A 19035-nucleotide genomic window follows, 5' to 3' on the forward strand; every position below is an offset into this window, starting at 1 on the left:
GAGGCCGAGAAGTAAGGAAAGGGATGGGGCAGCGAGGTGTGCGCCCGGCCTCCTGAAATCCCTGCAGCAGCCTGCTCAGCTAACAGATGTGCGACTTCATACCCATGAGGCTCCGCCCACTGAGCCATGCCCCAGCCTATGCTCCTGGAGTTACGCTGGCCTACACTGAAATGGTGTCCTTCAAGCCTACACGGCTAGAGACAGTGAATAGTGAAATCTTCGGATTTGTTATACGGCCGTAATTCTTTAAACCTGTTTACTCAACCGTAAAAGGGAGTAATTATGCATGAAGCATTTGTAGGAATCAAATAATATCATATATGATAAACACACATACACTACACCACACACATATACACTACACACACATATACCACATACACACATACCACACACACACCACACACTACCATACACACATCAAATAAACACCACACACACACACACACACTCACACACAGCATACACACACCACATATATACCACACACACACACCATACACAATATCACATAAACACCACACACACACCACACATCCATCACACACTTAAACCCACACAACACACACAGACATACCACACATACACCAAACAGACAACCATACACAACCACATATACATATACATAACACAAACACACACACTCTCACACACACACACACAGACACATCTCTGCTACACAACAAACATTCAATAAGTACCTCCCTTTCCTTCAAGGCCAAAGAAGTAATACTGTAACCAGTGTAAGAAGCCACAGCCATTGGAGTTCTGAATCTCCCCTCACACTTCCTCTCATGAGATACCTGTACCTCCCACTGTCTATCATCTCAGCTTCCGAAGGGTCTGGTCTGGTTTGTCCTGGAACCTGACCCTGGGCTACAGACTGAAACACTTGCCTTCTTCACCCAGCAACCAGCAAAGATGTTTCCTGCAGGTCTCATGTTTCCTCACTGCAACAAAATAATGACCAGTATGAAACGAGGTAACAAAACTCTGCATGACAGCCACCTCAGTCAGAGGGCCACTGTGTGAACCCTGCCGATCTGGATCCAGTCTCTAATTTGCTATAGCAATGCCCAAGGAATGTGTTCTAACAAGCTATAAAAACGATTCCAGGAAATACAGTCTTTGGGGATTGCTTTACAAATACAGATTTTATTATTCTGAGTATGGGGAAGCTAACGGATCAAATGACAGCAGCCAGTGAAAAGCAAAGATAGCTAGTTATCGATGGTTCCAAGATGAGGCCCCATGGGGACATGAGAACCAACTAGCATGCAGAGGAAGAAAAGGCTAAAATGTGGCAAAAGCCTTAACCGTGTGTTCTAGAACACCCAAGGTGAGCAGACTTAGGACTGGCTTCCAAAAGATCTGGGGTATAGGACTGTCTCTATTTACTGGCACCTGGTCCTGTGTGTGTGCCGGAGGGATAATGTCCAGAGTGTCAGAACCTTGTGGGAGTTCACAAAGGAGGTAGTTGGGGTGTAGGCTATAACTTGGCTAGTTTGTATATGAAAGGTTTGCACACAGGGTGGGAATTGATGTGGAATGGCTGAAGCTGCATCTCCAGATGCAGCAAGATCCTAGGTGTCAAAGCATCAGATATACAGCAAATGGAGAGGTCCGTTTAGGACATAATGTTCAACTGTATTATCTTTAGAGCTGTATAATGTTCATCATATAAGACAGACAGATTTCCAGCGTCCATTTATCTGTTGATCAATATCTAGCTTGGTGCCAGTTCCTTGCTATAGTAAATACAGTGTCAGGTAAACATGAACGTGACCGTATCTCTGTGGCAAGACAGGGCAATATCATGTGATGAGGAGAAGTTGCCAAGCAGGCAAAAGGATGCATGAGTGCTAAGAGGATATAGAGTTAATTGTTTTTCCAGTTTCAACTCTGTCGTGGTTTTCTGTTTTGTGTGGTAGATAAGCGTAGGAAATTATAACTGAGTCAGTGCAAGTACAAAGGGAAGCATGTCAGAATTCAACCTGTGTAGTTCATTGAGTTGTATACAGAGTGTAGGACTGGACAAGTGTTTGAGTGGCCGTGATTTTTTTTGTAAATTTAATATAATAAAGTGACTTTTATTAAGAATGATTCTCATATTAAAAATATCCTATTGTCTAAATAAAAGGCAAGAAAATGAAAAAGGCACGCAGCCCAGGGGGCTTTGTAACAGGACAGCATGGGGGAAAGGCTTCCCAGTGGGAACAGAAGGAGGTCCAGCTGCTCAGGGGGAAAGGCTAAGTTTACTGCATGTTCAAGCAGGAAGCAGGCGAGATGCTAAGAGATGGAAAGTAAACTTTATTTTTCTCCCAAGTAAGCATAGTCCATGGCCTTAGGGTCTATGGCAATCAATTTTCATTGTCAAGTATGAGGGGGCTTTAGAATCTCCTCAGAAGCACATCTAGGTGTGTCTGGCTGTGGGTGTTTTCAAAAAGGTTTAACTGAATTGGAGGAACCCACCTTAAATGTGAGCATCGCAGTTTCACCAGCGTGAATTTGGTCGTGGGGTGAATAAAAACCAAATGAGATTCTGAGGCGGGCACCAGCGTTCACCCCTTACCTGACTACAGATGCAGCCTTGCCTCACTTCTCCACTGCGTTGGATGTGCCCTCAAACTGGGAGCTCAAACGAACCCCTCCTTCCCTAAGCTGGTTTTGCAGGGCACTCCTGAGACTAGGCGAAAGCTCTGCTCTCTCTGAGGGGAGAAAGATGACTGGATCTAGAGATGCAGGGCAAGGAAGCTCATTCTGCTTGAGTGCACTGACCTTTATCCGCCATTTCATTGGCATTTCTGGAGCACAAGTCATGAGGCCTCCTCCCCAGCTGCTCCTATGAGCTAGGCCCATTCCTTTTTGGCTCAAATCCAAAGCGTCAGTCTTGAGCCTCCAGACTGGAGAGAAGCAAAATCAAACTCATAGATTCTGGGAATGTAGTTAGGAACAGCTGTAGGAGACAACAAACATAGCAGCTAGACCACACGGATCTCAGGAGAAAACGGATTCTCTGCCACTGGCTGAGAAAAACAATTGCATTTTTCACTATTATATTCCTCCAGTGAAGACTCAGATTTAGCACCACAGAATATAAAGAATGTTGGCCTGAGTCTACTTTTGCAGTTTGGCTGGGTAATCAGGGAAAAATATCTACATACACACACACACACACACACACACACACACACACACACACGCAAACACACATACACACACAAACACACACACTATACATCACATACAGCACACACACACACACTATACATCACATACAGCACACACACACTATACATCACACATACAACACACACACATACACACATGCAATACATCACATACATACAAACACACCCCACACACTCTATTATACACACCACACACACACACACATAGTACATCACATAATCACATACACACACACCACATACACACTATACATCTACACACATACCACACATACACACACACACACACACTTACACATCACACACACACACACACACACACACACACACACACACACACACACACAGGCAAATGCCTTTGAAACCAGGTTACCAGGATTTAAAGACTGGGCAACATTTGACTAAGAAAAATATTTATTTGCAAGAAATGGAAATACAAATGCATTACAATTTCATTTTTTCCCCAAACTAAGTACAAGTATACTACAAAGCTTTATTATTTTATTTTTATTTTATTTTTTGGTATTTAATTAGCTATGAAGAAGAAGAAGAAGAAGAAGAAGAAGAAGAAGAAGAAGAAGAAGAAGAAGAAGAAGAAGAAGAAGAAGAAGAAGAAGAAGAAGCAGCAGCAGCAGCAGCAGCAGCAGCCATAAGACAGTTCAGGTCACAGACTTGTGATGCACTTGGATTTAAACAACGCTGACTTTAGCTAGAGTCTTTCAAAAGAGAGCAAAGTCGGTTGCCAGTCTGGGCAAGGAAAGCTCAGTGAAGCCTGCAGCACCTCCCGGGCTCTCTCTGCTCTGCGCTGTGTAGGGAGGGTCACCCACAGGGTGCATGAGTGTTGGTGTTTCCCACAGACTCATCATGGGCTTCATCTGTTGTATGTGCACAAAAGGCCTGTTCCTACCCTGCTGCTGAGAAAAAGACAGAAGCAGAGAAACGGAATCTGAACCTGGGTTCCCTTCACTCAGACACAAGGTCTGTGAACCACGCTCTCAGAAGACAGGATGAGACAGACAGGCAGGGCACATTTCATAGAGGCGAAGAGCTGAGCACAGTCAGTCAGGTCACTGCAGTGGGTAGATCTGTTTCTGCCCAGAGAGCCAGACGGTCTGTGTGTCCTCAGAAAGGACTCCAGAAACTACAGTACCTTCCATGGCATTTCCTTCTCCTGGCAATGAGTCACCCCTGCTTTCCATTTCAATCAGGTTCACAGGCCCAAAACTAACACAGCACAATCCTCAACCCCTTAGAAAAATACCCAGGAAAGCTTTCCTTCCCTTTAGGAACCAACAGAAAGCATGGCGGCTCCGAGTTTTAGGCTGTAACATACAGCACTCATTGTTTTTCTCCTCGTGCACAATGCTGGCCTCTTGGCCCAGAGACACAGAATGTTAATTTTCAAATGGGCTAGTAGTGCCTTTGCATCAAGAAAATGCCCTGTGGTAAGGATTTAGAATACCTTTAATCCTGCCTGGCCACATTTTTATGTGATTGAACTTCTATCTACGAAATGGGATTTTCCTAATGGATATAACCCCATTTCTTTTCCCCTGATGGGCGAATCTAATAGTGGCTCACTTTGAGGGAAACCACCTTTGTGTCTACGGAGAAAGCCCCCACCCCCAACTTCAACCTAATCCTAGACAGTAATATATGACACCTTCCAGGGACAGAGATTCCTGTCACCCTGGATCAGCTACAAGGCACATCGGAGACATAAGTACCAGGGGTTGCGGGGAGAGAAAGGGGAGAGACCTAGCATAGTACTTGGACCCTCTGAATGGCTACTAAAACTGGTTTTCCAAGTCCCTCTTATTCTCTTTCCTCAGGACACCTGTTCTTACTCAGTAAAACTGCAAAAACCTAAGGAGTGAATGAATGAATGAATGAATGAATGAATGAACGAACCAACCAGAATCTGTGTCTGGCTCCCTCCAGCCTCCACCTTACTGCTCTCTCCACTCTCTCCTGTGACTGCCTTTGTGGGGTAGAAGCAGAACTTATCCTGTGGGCCCTGCTAACTGCCTCTGCTGAAGTGTTCTAATGAAGTGGTTCTCGCTAAGACCCCCACTGCTAATGGCTCCACAGGTCCTGCCAGGCCGCAAGTGGGAGTGCCAAGCTCTCATCCAGGTTTCTCAAACACTAGGCTCAGCGGAAACAAATTAGCAACTAAAAGCCTTTTCTCCCATTTCCGCCTCCATGTTGGCAAGGACCAGGCAGATGTCCACTCCTCAGGTGGGGACAAGATGTCTCCATTTCTCCGTGGGGGCTCACGTATACACCTCACAAGGCACAGGAGCTGACTCAGAGGCCCTCAGAATTCTGTTTTGCTTCTTCTGGGCCTGAGCACATGGGACATGAGAGGACATGAAGTGCTGCAAGGAATTTTAACAAGACCTGTGGTTACAAAAGATGGGCACGGAGGGAATCTGTATGGCATGAAGAGGAAGCCGTCGATATCCCTGCTGTGTGTGGACAATGCTCGTAGGGACTTGGGGGGGGGCTGGTGCTTAGGGGGTATCTATTAACCTGGTGAGTGTAGTTTGTAAGTAATGCGGCCCCAAATCTGTATTCCCAAGGCACAGAATCATTTCTATGAGACGAATGGTTATCTAATTTTGCCTGCACTGATGTTAGATCCCACCCCCACTTTCTGCCAGGAAAGAGCAACTGAGTTCAGCTGTCAGATTTTTATAGAGCACTCTCTTTGCATGAGACACACTGCAGTCCTGACACTTCAGGGGCTCTTCCTCCATGCTGGTTGTGACTCCCCCGTTTACAAGGTCCTCTTCCCAATGTGAAGCTGGGAGCTGTGAAAAGATCCAGGAGGGGCGACTGGGGGAAAAAAAAGCCTTGTTCTCTAAATCTTTGGGAGACATCTCCATCACTGAAGTGATTTTAAATGGTAGGACCTGTTTATAAGGTAGAAAACACAACCAGCCGGATTTGTTCTGGCTTTCTCTAGGTCGAGCAGCCTTCTTCAAAAATTCTCAAAGCTTCAGTCCAAGCTGTTGGGTGTACCACTGTTTACAACCTTCAGACAGAACCGTAAGGTGTTGACTGGTCTGCAGGACAGCTCAGTTGGTGGGGAAGAGCAATATCCTAGCCTTAAACTTGGAACAGAAAGTGAGCACACACACATCCACTAACTACTCGTAATCGTCTTGTCTCATGCAACTCTGCTGGGTCCCTGGACTCCACTGAGCATCCCAGAGAGATCACTGGCTTGGTTCCCTTCACTTGCCGAGCCAGGAGTAAAAGGGCAGGGGTTCTTCTCTTAGAGTGGCAGTGTTGGTTGCTGAGCGCTCCTTTAAAGGGTTGTTTGAGTTCTCTGGCTTGTGTCCCACTTCTCTTGTTACAGATTCTATTCTGGAAGGTTAATTTCCCAGAGACAAAGAGCCCTGCTGTCTGGAGACAGTGACACCCAAAGGAGTAGGTAGAGAAGAAAATAAAGTCCTCAGAGAACTAAGGATGTGGCTAGACATCTCCTCCTCCCCCTCTTCCTCCTCCTCCCCCTCCCCCTCTTCCTCCTCCTCCATAGATGGTGTCTCAACCCAGCTCTCCAGGCACATCACAAACCCAAGGTTCAGCTCAGCAAATGCACGTATCAGTCTAAAACCCCATTTCCGCTCTTTACGGCAAACTCTTCCTCTCGGCAAACCCTTCCTTTCGTCATACAAACACTCCCTAACCCTAAGATTTTCCCTGCTTAGGCTCTCCCCGGCATTTTGTAAGTTTATGACGTATAACTGGCCTCATGAATGGGCCAGGCCCAGCAAGATCACGGGGAGAGAGAAGACAAAAAGGCAAAAGAGGAGGAGTAGGTCACTGGCCACCCTCTTAGTATAACCCATGCTTCTGAGCCTTCCATGTAAGGGAAGGTGACAGCCTCTTAGGCAGGAGGGCTGCTGGGATCACAGTGGCCTTGAGGCAGGTTTCACAGATTACAAAGTGAGCTTGGCCATCTGCCAGCTGGGAACCCACCATGGGAAGGAGGAAGGGAGGGAGGGAGGGAGGGAGGGAGGGAGGGAGGGAGGGAGGGAGGGAGGGAGGGAGGGAGGGAGCATTCCCTGTGATGCCATGAGCTGCTCATAGGGCATGATGGCAAACACTAATGACATATGTGACATAGAATGCAGGGCCATAATCATCCCCTTCATACAGGCTCTAATATTTCAAAGATGATGATGATGATGATGATGTGAGAGAGAGAGAGAGAGAGAGAGAGAGAGAGAGAGAGAGAGAGAGGCCAAAACTACAGACCTTTTAGCTGCTGCTAAAAATAAAATACAAAGTGTAAGCACATTTCTTACATAAAATCTTTTACAAGCTAGGGTGGAGGTGGGGGGAACACTTTAAAAGAATCTTCTGCCTCATACAATAAAAGAGTAATTTCCATTTCTTATTTGTATAAAAGAGGAAAGGAGTTGTCTTTTTAACTACAATTTCTACTTTTTAATCATAAAAAGAAAATGAGTTTGGGGTTTGGTTATGTCTCTTTGGGTGAGCTGCAAAGTTTCCAAACCTGACTGTAAAAGGTACCACTGTGGATGTACGAAAGGTACCAACTCCAGCCCCGATTAGTTAAGGCGGGTGCATGGAGGGCAGAGGGAAGGAGGAAGGTGAGGGAGCGGGGCAAGTGGGTGTGCAGGACAAGCTAGCAAGGTTGTCAGCAGTGCTTATTGTCCAGGACAGGGCTTCCCTTCTGTGTCACAGGACACAGAGAGAAAGCCATAGAGCCCAGAGCCCAAGCAAGAAGACAGTATTCCACCGTTCTCATGTATTTATCCAACAGGGGACACGTGCCTAAGGGGATTCCCCAATAGCAATTAATTTATAGGTCCCCAATTCTAAAAAAGAAAAGGAGGAAACAAGGCATCAGTTACAAAGGCTGGGGTCCCAGGTCCTGGGGGCTCTCCTGTTCCAAAGGCCAATAGAAGTCTTTGCTGGTTGGAAGGGGAACTCTTTTTCCTACGGTCAGCTGGGAGCTGTTCGGCAAGCTAATAAATACTATTTACAAATGGGGAGGGGAGGCCAGGGAGACAGAGCCACTGTCCTGTGGGGATGCAGGCTGTGCATGGGTGGGTGTGGGATATCCTACAAGCAACACGGTGGGCAGGGTAGCCTAGAGGAGAAGAGCCTGACGCCTTCAGGAATTGCACTTGCGGCCTGAAAATGTGGTGGGAGTCCCGTCTGCCTGTGCAGGCATTCAATAAGGACTCCGGGGTGCAGGGTGGAGAGGAGACTGAAATGACAGTGTAGGCAAGGGTCACACTGGAGTCCTAGGGAGCAAGGGAGCTCAGGAGTCAGTGCCTTGTCTCTCCCTGGCGTGTTTGTGGCTAGTGTCTGGGGTCTCAACTGAGCATGCGTCACGTCTCCTTCAGGAGTTGCTCCTCACAGGGAAGAATCAGGCACTGTCTTCTTGGCACCATTGGTGGAAACAAGCCTGCTCATCCCACCCCTACCTCACCCCTACAATAATTTCCAATGGCAGTAAGAGAAAGGGATGGAGAGGTACTAGCTCCCTTTTGTGGAGAGCCACGGGGACATACAAGCAGAAACCCCTGGTCTGGCCTCTCCTCTCAAGCCATAACACTAAGTCCACATTCTCCTCGAGATCCAGTGGTGAAGGGGGCACTTAAGAGCAGGGCAGGCTGGGGATGCACAAATGGAGCTAGGAGAAGAGGAGGGTGGAGATCTCCTCAGAAGGTGGCGTTCACTCTCCTCTCCAGTTCTACAACCTTGAGTGTTTCGTTCCCCTCTAGTTTGCTGCTGACCCTGTGAAGGCATCAAACGGAGAGAATATTAGTTACCACCTTTTGTTCAAATTCTCAGACACCAAAGCATGACTCAATTGTAGCCCTGAGGGCTGACCCTGGCAGAGTCCTTTAAACACCTAGTGGTGATTCTTTGCTCCCTGGATCTCCCACTAGTCACCTGCTCACTCCTGTATCTGGTCACAGAGGAGACCTGTGGTAGTTTGATGCTGACTTGTTTTAAATGGCTTTCGATGGCTGTTAGCTGTATATCAATGACTCCAGCATTTTAAGTTACAGGGGGGAGAAAGAAGGGAAAGGGCTGACATCTGCTCTAGAATTAAGAATCCAGACAATGACTTTTTAATGAATAACACAGAATATATACCATGAAATAACCACAAGGTCCAATTGTGTATCAGCTCATTAAATCTCCCAGCGCTATGATGGAGGTCAGAGAAGCGTGATTACTTAGGAGACACAGCAGTAAATGGGGATCAGGATGGGCTTCCACCCCGGAGCTGGGAGAGCAGAGTGTGCTGGGAGCCATGGCATCCAGATCCTCTCCCAGGGCTTCCAGACTGCCTCCAGGTTCTCTCCACAATGGGAATAAAATTAAGGCTATTCACCATAGGCTACTTACAGGATTTGTTTTGCTAGCACACTCAGGCATGGTTAGTGCCAGTGTTAAGTATGTGCATGTCACGTAGACATATAAAAGTACGTGTGATTGTGATCTCTGCTGCACAGAGTTGAGAGAGAAGTGAAATGAAGTCTTCGCTACTTATCCTGGAGCAGCCTCACTTCTGAGCCACCTCGGAGCACAGATTAGCTAACTCACCAGCTTCACCACACATTAGAGCTTCCTAGGCTATCAGCGCCCCCCAAGTGTCCCCTACAACAACAGTACCTTAAGATCGCACCAGCCATTATGTCTTAGAAAGGATCCCCTCATCCCCCACTGCTATCTGAGAGGAAAAACTTGTGCAGAATTGGAGACAGATAGTCTTTTCAACGTGAAGGAAAAAAAGTAGTGTGTTTCACCAGGACTGTCCCTCGATATAAGCGTATAAATGTATACAGGCTGAGCACCCCTAATCTCCAGGTTTAAACTCCGAGCTGTTCTAAGAACTAAAACTTTTTTACCTAGCAGATAAATTACATGTTTAGACTTGGGTCTCATTATGTACATGCAAATATTCTAGTACCTGGAAACCATTCCAAACACCTCTGGTCTGAAGCATGTCCAAGGGCCATTTCATCTGCAGTTACAGCTAATTCTTGTGCACTAACATATGAAATCATCAATTGTATTGATACCCAGCATAACATTATTTTACTCTCTAGTTAGAAGGAAATTATAGGATTGGATTGAAGGTACATTTGCAGAACAAGTGCTCTAGGTCACCGGGTAACTGTGACGTGAACTCACTATGAAGCTGAGGCTGGCCTTGAATTGTTGCTTTTCTGGCCTCTTCTTGCCAAGTGCTAGGACTGAAGGTATGTGCTACCACATGTGGCCACTCTGGGGCTGTGAGAGAAAAACGGTGATACTGAGGGGACATCTACTCCTGTTCTCTGAGGCCATTACTGCCAGCTCTGGGCTGATGACATGGAGACTAGACTAGCTCTTCCTAGACCTTCTTCTTGCTAACAGTCACGCACAGACTCTTCCCAGTGCCAGTGCTTAAGGTGAGTCCCGAGAGGGCCTCCAGGAGAGTGTCCACTCGCTCTCCTGCCAGGGCCGACTCACACTCCATCATCAACCACTAGGTCTGTACCTACGGGACTCACAGGTGCTGCTGAAGCTCCAACAGCACTGACTTCTCCAAGCTGGTCTCCTTGGAGATAATGAAATGGGGAAGATCCACCTCGGGCAGGGCCTCCAACCCGGACGACGCCCTGAGCAGAGAGGAGCCTCTGTCCCAGCCCCCGAGCTCTCCAGCCGAGGCTGGGCTGGACGACTCTTCCAGGGAAGAGTGTTCCTCATAGATTAGCAGGTTCCTGGATCTCACTGAAGGAAGAACAGAGCAACGGATGTTAGCAAAATACCACGAGGCCCACACACGTCCTTTACTCAGTGGGCACACTCTCGTCTCCTGGGATGGAGTGACAGCTGGGTTTGGCTTTCTGCAATGGCTTCAGGTTTCAGAGCTCATGCGTTAAAATGATACCAATTCTACAGGCCGGAAGGACACAAAAGTAGATAAATGCAAAGCCAACTCCCACCGTCGCTGTCTTTAGGTAAAACTTCTCTCACCCCTACCCATAACTCTTCCCGGGAAAACAACTCAAGGAAAGTGGGCACAAATATTTGAGGCTGTTAAAACCCAGCCAAATGAGGAGGCATCCCCAGATAGCAGGTCTTAGGATCTGCCGAGACAGCATAAGGCCAATCCAACAAGTCAGATGGAGATGACCACTGTTGCATTGTGGGAGAGTCACATAGACAACCCTGTAGCCATTTTCTTGGATATAGAAACTGCTCCCCTTAACTTACAAAATTGAAAGCTTTTTCTCTAGGGACAGAAAGTCCCCAAGAAGCCACTGAAATTATCTGAAAGGAATGTCATTTTGTCACCTGTCTGGCTTGGATATACCTAACTGCAGAAATCCACAGGCATTTTGAGAATGGCGAAACTGTCCCTTTCTCAAATCCCGTGCCTCCTAACTTAGTGTGTGTTGTTACTAACATAGCTGTGCCACTCAGTTATATGCCCTCCTTGTGACCTCTGTTTGCCAAATACTCAAAGATCATCATTGATCAAGGTGAGATCAGTACGTGCTGTCAAGTCAACACCTGAGCATCCCAAGTCTTGAGCGTAAGACGGACAACTTCTTGAATGTTGTTGCAAACTCTTACTGCAACAGCATTTAATTCCACTCAGACACACTGAGATATCAGGGCAAGCTAAATGTCCTCCTCACTTTCTGGTCTTGCACGATCCACATCAGCCCACCCCCGCCCCAAATCAGAATTCAAAAGTGGGTGTCAGAGCTTATCAGAGAGCAAGTACAGTAGGTACATCTAACAACTCTCGGTGGTGCTCCTGAGAATTCCGGCTGCTACAGAGGGAGTCCTGTGGTCACTCCCAGAACACCCCACCTGAAACAGAGACGCTCCACTTTTACAGTCGGATAAGACTCCTTGCAGAGAGCTTGGAACAAAACAAGGTGGTGACTTACCCACGGAGGCTGTGTATGGCTCCGACAGGGGGTGCTGGCTGGGCAGAGCCATCTTGGTGGCAGAAGGATACAGCCCGTAGCCTTGAAAGAGGCTGCCAAATGCAACCGCAAAGCAAAGCACAACGACCTGGAGGTGAGGAGAGAAGATGGGGAGCTATAGACCCCAGGCTGTGGGGAGCAGACTTTTGAGAACAAGCCACCTGGGAACACGGGACAAGAAAGAACACCGGTCCATCATGCTCTCTCAGTCATGTCCTTGAAATGACACGCCGAAGAGGAAGCCTTTGAACAGGATGCGTGGTCTCTCTGGTTTCATTCATTTTTATCGTTTTCAAGGCAGGGGAGGCTGGAGTTAGGAAGTCCCTTTGGGAAACTCACCATGAGGCAGGTGCCAGTCTGTGTACCAGCTAACTTGCAGGTTCGAGAGACCTTCCCCATCACCAAAGTCTGAAGCTTCTGAAGTTGCTGAAGGAGAGTCCTGCCGGGGTGACACATGAAAGCCAGGAGGGGAGAAGTGAGATCGAGATGCTTTGAATGAGTCTCCTGCAGAAATCATGGCAGCCTCACACCTGTGGCTGAGCAGAGTCTGGAAGTGCTGTTTCCTTAGAGGAAAGGACTACGCCTGCTGGTGCCATCAAGGCAGAACCCCCTGGAGCTTCAGACTCGGCCTTGACAATAGCTCTGCAGCCTGTCCCCCATCTTTAGCTGTTCTGGGCAAGAGAGGAGCCCCCAAATACACCCTGACAGGCAGAAACGTGTCTGTCAGCAAACATTCAAGTTTCTGTGTCCCCTCTCTCCAAGTTCTTAAGTTCACACCGAAGCTGGAATATATCAGCAGTAGGCAGGGGTTGTGGGGTGAGTAGCCTTGGGAATGGAATTTTAATAACGGACGAGTGCCCATATGAGGGGCTAAAAGTACAGTTCTTCACTTCCACTACATGAGAACACAGCTAGGAGCTACCTTCTTTCTATGCACCAAAAGGCAGCCTCTACCAGACACCGAATCTGCCAGCACCTTCATCATCTTGGCTGTCTCAGCCTCCAGAACAGTAAGAAATAAATGTCTGTTGTTTCCAAGCCACTCCTTTTATGGTATTGTGTTACAGCAGTCTGAACAGACTAGGGCAGTGGTAATTACAAAGAGGCTCTTTTCACCCAGAGCTGAGAGACATTGCTCTAGAAAAAACAAAAACAAGAGAAGGAGGAAAAACAAAGGCCAGAAGAGAACAATCACAGGAGGGGCGGGAAGGTGGTGGCAGGACTGGAAATGGCCAGTCTATCAGTGAGCAACAAGTAAGCGCAGAGCACTCTGCAGAGGAAGGGAGGGAGAAGGAAAGAGGGAGAGAGGAGGGAAAGGGGGATTTTATTCCCAGATAGGTCAACCGGGAATGTTCAGAGATGCTCTGTGTGATATCAAGATGTCTGTGAACTTCTCTGCAAACCCTCAGCCCAGTATGGCAGGGCATAGTAGGGATTTGGGAGCACAAACCTCGCCCCCACCCGATTACAGTGTCTCCCGGGAGATGTGACTAACACCAAGCACTGGAACCCTGCCTCATGCTTATTAGCTCTGCCCAAGGCCAGCATCTGTCCACGGAAAGGTTTTAGGAGAAAATACGGTCTCCTGAGTATAAAGATTTTCAGGAAAATGCATACCATGATGTAATGCTTGAGAGCCAGGCAAGAAGAATTCTGGGATTTCCTCACGGCTTGCTTCCCATCACAGCCTATTCCCTGCACATCTTTCCAATGATGAAAACACATGCACGCTTTTCTGAGGTTTGTAATCCTGTACTGGCCAGTGTCAAGAGTTCTCTTAGTTTAGGCAAATCAAGGGCCGGTGGCTTTAAGAATGGCTTTCCTTTCTGCAGGGTCAGTGTCAGTGCAATTGATAAAAGAATTTGAACAGTCCTCAGCACACATAGAGGCTTTCTAAGCTAAAAAATAAAATCTTCCTGTGGTCCTAGCCACTCTGCATTTTTGCCTTGTGCAATAATCATAGGACAGCGAAACGATATTTACTGTGGAAGGCTATTGTACTTAATCATACTTTTCATTTTGGTTATATAAAAGCAGGACCAGATGTATTTAGACACAACCTGTGTTTACTTACCAAAGTAGGATGTGCTTTAAAAGCACACTGTATGTTGCTCGAGGCGAAGAAACGCTGATAGCACAATTATTTCAAATTCCACTTTAAAAGTTCATAACCAGGAGTCCCTGTGCTGCAGCATCTTCTATCACTGAATTTACTTTCCTACAAAACTTCCTCAGAGCGCCTCTGCACTACGCACTGACACAAACCCTACGGTGATTTACTGCCTGGCCACTGGCTGAGTAGAACTCATTCTATAGGCTTGCAATTCTACCATGTGTGGGATAGACTGTCATCTGTAATGCCAACCCTGAGCCCCTCGAGAGGTTCTCCCTCAAGTCCTGGGACATATATACAAGCAAGCCCACAGACAGGACCACATCGTCCAAGGCATCAATCCTACGGTCTTGGCTGCTGCTAACTCCAGCAGGGGCCTCACTGCTTCCAGTGTTGGCTGACGCTTTCACTGGGTGGCTCAAGTCTGCCTTGAGCAGTGTTGAGCCAGGATACAGTCTCAGCTGTGATCCACACAGGGGTGGCTTCTCTCTACCCGGCCTTCAGCTAGAAAGACCCTTCCCAAGCTGTACTAATGACATCTACTTTGCTCATACATCCTCTGGTGTTTTGGAAGTAAAACCATCCTGGTTAATTTTTTTATTTTTTGCCTGTTTACCATCAAACATTCCACACTTCCTCTCTGCCCATCCACGGTCCTTGCCCAGTTCATATTCTCGTGAACTGCTGAGAAAACAGATTCCCCAGGACAGCAGAAATATTCCTCCCTTCCAATTTCTAGTTGAGACCACAGGGATTAGCATCCCCTTCCCTAAGACAAATATTCTCCAAAGGGACTTTTAGCAAGGAAGATGTCCCCGAAGCCCCTTGGTAGAATGAGTGCACAAGTTCCAAGCCAGACCTCCACTCCAACCCTCCCAGTTATAGGTGCCAAATGCTCTAAGGTTGGGAACTGTTGGAAGCCTGGCTGGAGGAAGCTAGGAAGACCAAGCTCATTGACTGGAGAGTCTTCACTTGGCATCCGTCAGCTTATTCTTTACAGACTCAAAGGTGATCATACACTGAGTCACACGAAACTGGTTGTTTAATGAGTCCTGATTTCTAACGTAAAGGGCTGGTGTATAACCCAGCCCTTTACAATGAGCAATCATTGTAGTTTCAAACGCACGCTTTCAGTTTGGAATTCTGGCAGAAGGCAACAGATTGATGGCATGCAGTTTGCTGGGGCTTTTTCTGCTGGAGTTGGTGACAGCAGAATGAAATGATGGTGTGCAGGTAGGGGTGTGTGTGTGTGTGTGTGTGTGTGTGTGTGTGTGCGCACGAGTGTGTGCGTGTACGTGTGTGCACATATGAACAAGCAGCACTCCAAAAGCCCGACCAGTCTGCAACCCTGAAGCATCCTGACAGGGAGAAGCAGACTAACTCATCCGCCTCAAGCATTTGCATAAGGTCCTGTGACCCAATATAGTCTGGGGTATACATGTAGAATCCTACAAAAAAAATAAACCATTTGCCACCCCAAGAAAATAAAGAGTGGGTGAGTTCTAGGAACTGACTGTGCCACAACGATGAGTATTGGCCTCAGCCACCATAACTAGTGACCGCTTGGGCCAAGGTATCAACCCAACCCACCCAACTCTATAGTCTACATAACTTCCAATATGTACAACACAGTCCTATTCAACAGCCTAGTGAAAGTCACAGTAAAAAATAATACAAATGCAATATAAATATAAAAAATAAAAATATAACATAATGGGATATAGACAACAGCCCCGTGGAGTGATATGTGCACCATTAGACACAAAATGTCACTATTACAAATAACCACAGAAGAGAGAACTGTGCCAGGACCCAGGTGACTACCAATCCAATAGCACTGAGGTTTGTACCAGCTAATGTTCAGTATTAATGACACGAATATATACATCAGGATACATGCGTGTATGTGTATGCATGCATGTGATCGTATGCTCATGTGCATTTGTGTGTACATGTGTAAGTGTACACATGTATGATGTGTGTATATGTGGATGTGGATGCATGTAGGTACACATGTATATTTGTATATATGTGTACCTGTTTGTATATGTATATACATGAATATGTATATATCTATGTGCACATATATGGGTATATGTGCATTGTGTCCATGTAGATATATGTATGTGTATATGTGTATGTACATATACAGGCAAGTATGTACATGTACATTTATGCCTGTGTATTTAGTACCTATGTGTATATGTATATATGTATGCCTGTGTGAATATGTGCACCTGTGCATATATGTATGTATCTGTGTGTACATGTATATACATATATGTACATGTTCATAATATATGTATCTATGTGTGTATACCTGTGTATATGTGTATCTGCATATGTGTATTTATATGGGTATATATGTGCATGTGTGTATCTATATATGAGTATGTATATGTGAATGTTTATATGTGCATATGCATATGTATGTAAATGTGTGTATGTATGTGTTTAAGTGCATGTATGTGTGTGATGAAAAGTAGGAAGGGGACCGTGAGAGGGGAGAGAGTGTAATGAATATCGGTGACTGGAAAGCAGAAGGGGACAGAGAACATGGGTTGAAGAGAACAAATAAGAAGCAAGTACAGTGAGGCATGCATGGAAATGATGCCACAGAACCCACTACTTTTCATTGAAAATTCATAAAATGTGCAGCAAAATAAACCCCTTGCGGAACATCTATGGGCGTATTAAAGACAATGCAAGTGGTAGACAGAGAGGCCCAGATGAGCCCTGCACAGCGTGAGGTGTCAGGAAGTCAAACCCAGGATTTATTTAGATAAATGGAAAAGATGAGACCTGTTCCTCTCTCAGGTGCCAACTAGATGGATTGCTTTAGTGATGCTTACTTAGCGGGTGCGTGAATGGCGGATAAGAAGATGGGCTGTGAACACAGAGGAGCCCGAGTTTAGACCTCACCATGACAACTCTGTGCCTCTAATCAAGTTACTTAAGCTGTGTGCTTCAGCAGCTCAGCAAAGCTAAGCAAAGCTTCCTTAGCCACAACAGCTAATGGGATCCTGGAAGAATCACTCTGCCAGGGGAATCTGGTTTGCTGAAGCAAATGCAGCTCTGAAAGGTGCTGCTTCTTCTTCAATGGCTGGTGTGTGAAGAGAGCCTCCTTCTCGGGAAGGCCTGAGAATGGATACATTAGCCTGAGGTGATGCAGGACACTCTGTGAGGTCACAAGGACAGCTGTCACCAAGTGCAGCACTGAAAACTTGGAGGCCAACCAGCCTGCAGGACCTGAGGTAAGGAAAGCTAGCAAGTAAACAGAAATGCTAAAACTATGACACCTTCTCTAAACAGCCCAGTGGTGCCTCCAGAGCTCCACGTGCTGCCCATTGCTGTTGTATTTTGAATTTTCAGTGAGCAGGGACAATTATGGCTTAATGGATTCTTGGACTTCTGGGATCAAGGTCTTAATTTAGAGGGGAGAAACACTCTTAACACACATTTTTATCTAGGCCAAAAGATTTTTCACAACTTGTTAAATCTGAGGGTCCAGCTTGATTGAAAATGTATATTCTTGTCCTAAGGTAAAGCATAAAAATAAAGTCAGTGGCTTATCTTCATATATATCCTGGCAAAACAACAATCAAGAAGGAGCTACAGCCTTGACCCAAATAAAGCACCACACAGCACATAAAACCAGACAAACAAACAAACAAACAACACCTGAGAAGGGCATTCAAAAGCTTCAAGAGTATGAGACACACTCTTGCAGGAACTGGAAAATACATCAATGTTATCTTTATATTTGGCTTAATTTTGTTTTCTTCTATATCCTTCATTTCCAAAATAGAGAGGGAGCAATAGAAAGTACAGCAGTGTAGGTAAGCCTTTGAGTAGTCAAGAAGCTCATTTCCCATTGGAGTCAGAAATCAGGAAAATGAATACACTGATAGATCCCAGTTATGGGGTGGGGGAGTCACCCATGCCTTCTCTGTGTACACACGTCCCATTAGATCTCCTAGTGCACCTTAACTCTCTAGGTGAGTCGGCCGGCCTCCTTCAGAAAATGACGAAACCTTTTGTTTACTTATTTATTTATTTATTTTATTGTTTATTTTTAATATCCTTATGAGTACCTGGAGAGATGCCCTCCAGATTCTTAGTAAGACACGAGATCAGTTGGGTTGTGACTGCTGTATCATTTTACAGCAATGAAATCAAACAGAGAATACAGGACAGGGGACAACTGACAGCAACTAACAGTAGTGGATAATACATACACATTAATTAGCTATAGCATATATACATACAAGTTTATGTGTTATGTCTGCCATAGGTGAAGTGGGTTTGGCCTAATGCTATTTGTGCTACGTTAATTTTGGTCTCCAAAACTGTTTACATGAGTGTCTACATTGAGGGACCCTGCCCCGCCCCCATTGGTTCTGATTGGTAAATAAAGATGCCAGCAGCCAATGGTTGGGAAGGGCAGACAGAAGTGGGATTTTTAGGATTCCCGGGCTTGAGATGGGAGAGAAAGAAGGAGGCAGATTCATCATGAGTCAGAAGCAGAGGGATCAGGTTTAGGAGCTACAGAAGAAAAACCACCCAAAATGTAGGTGGAAGGGGAAAGCGGCCCTGGGGTGGGGGGAGCTGCCCAGAAGGTAACAGGGCAACAAAGATAAAAAAAATTAGTAGGTGTTAAGCCAGGAGTACCAGAGGGCTAGCCATGCGAAGGGCTAGTCCTGAGCTAGCCAAGGCATATCAGAGAGAGAGAGAGATAGATAGATAG

The 19035-nt window shown here is 46.2% G+C and overlaps 1 protein-coding gene across 2 annotated transcripts in view; it reads right to left on the minus strand.

Annotated features, from left to right (window-relative positions):
- Nucleotides 1-3587: 3587 nt before the first annotated feature.
- The window catches only part of Creb3l2 (cAMP responsive element binding protein 3-like 2), a 116149-nt gene continuing 100701 nt past the window's right edge, over nt 3588-19035 (minus strand). The window contains 4 exon segments of one of the 2 annotated variants that reach the window (NM_001012188.2): nt 3588-8972; nt 10745-10964; nt 12137-12263; nt 12515-12614. In NM_001012188.2, the coding sequence (NP_001012188.1) occupies nt 8897-8972; nt 10745-10964; nt 12137-12263; nt 12515-12614 (523 nt within the window). In that variant the 3' untranslated portion in view covers nt 3588-8896. 2 annotated transcript variants of the gene reach the window in all.

This window comes from Rattus norvegicus, chromosome 4, assembly GCF_021556685.1.
Source record: "Rattus norvegicus strain SHRSP/BbbUtx chromosome 4, alternate assembly SHRSP_T2T, whole genome shotgun sequence".
Classification (NCBI taxonomy): domain Eukaryota; kingdom Metazoa; phylum Chordata; class Mammalia; order Rodentia; family Muridae; genus Rattus; species Rattus norvegicus.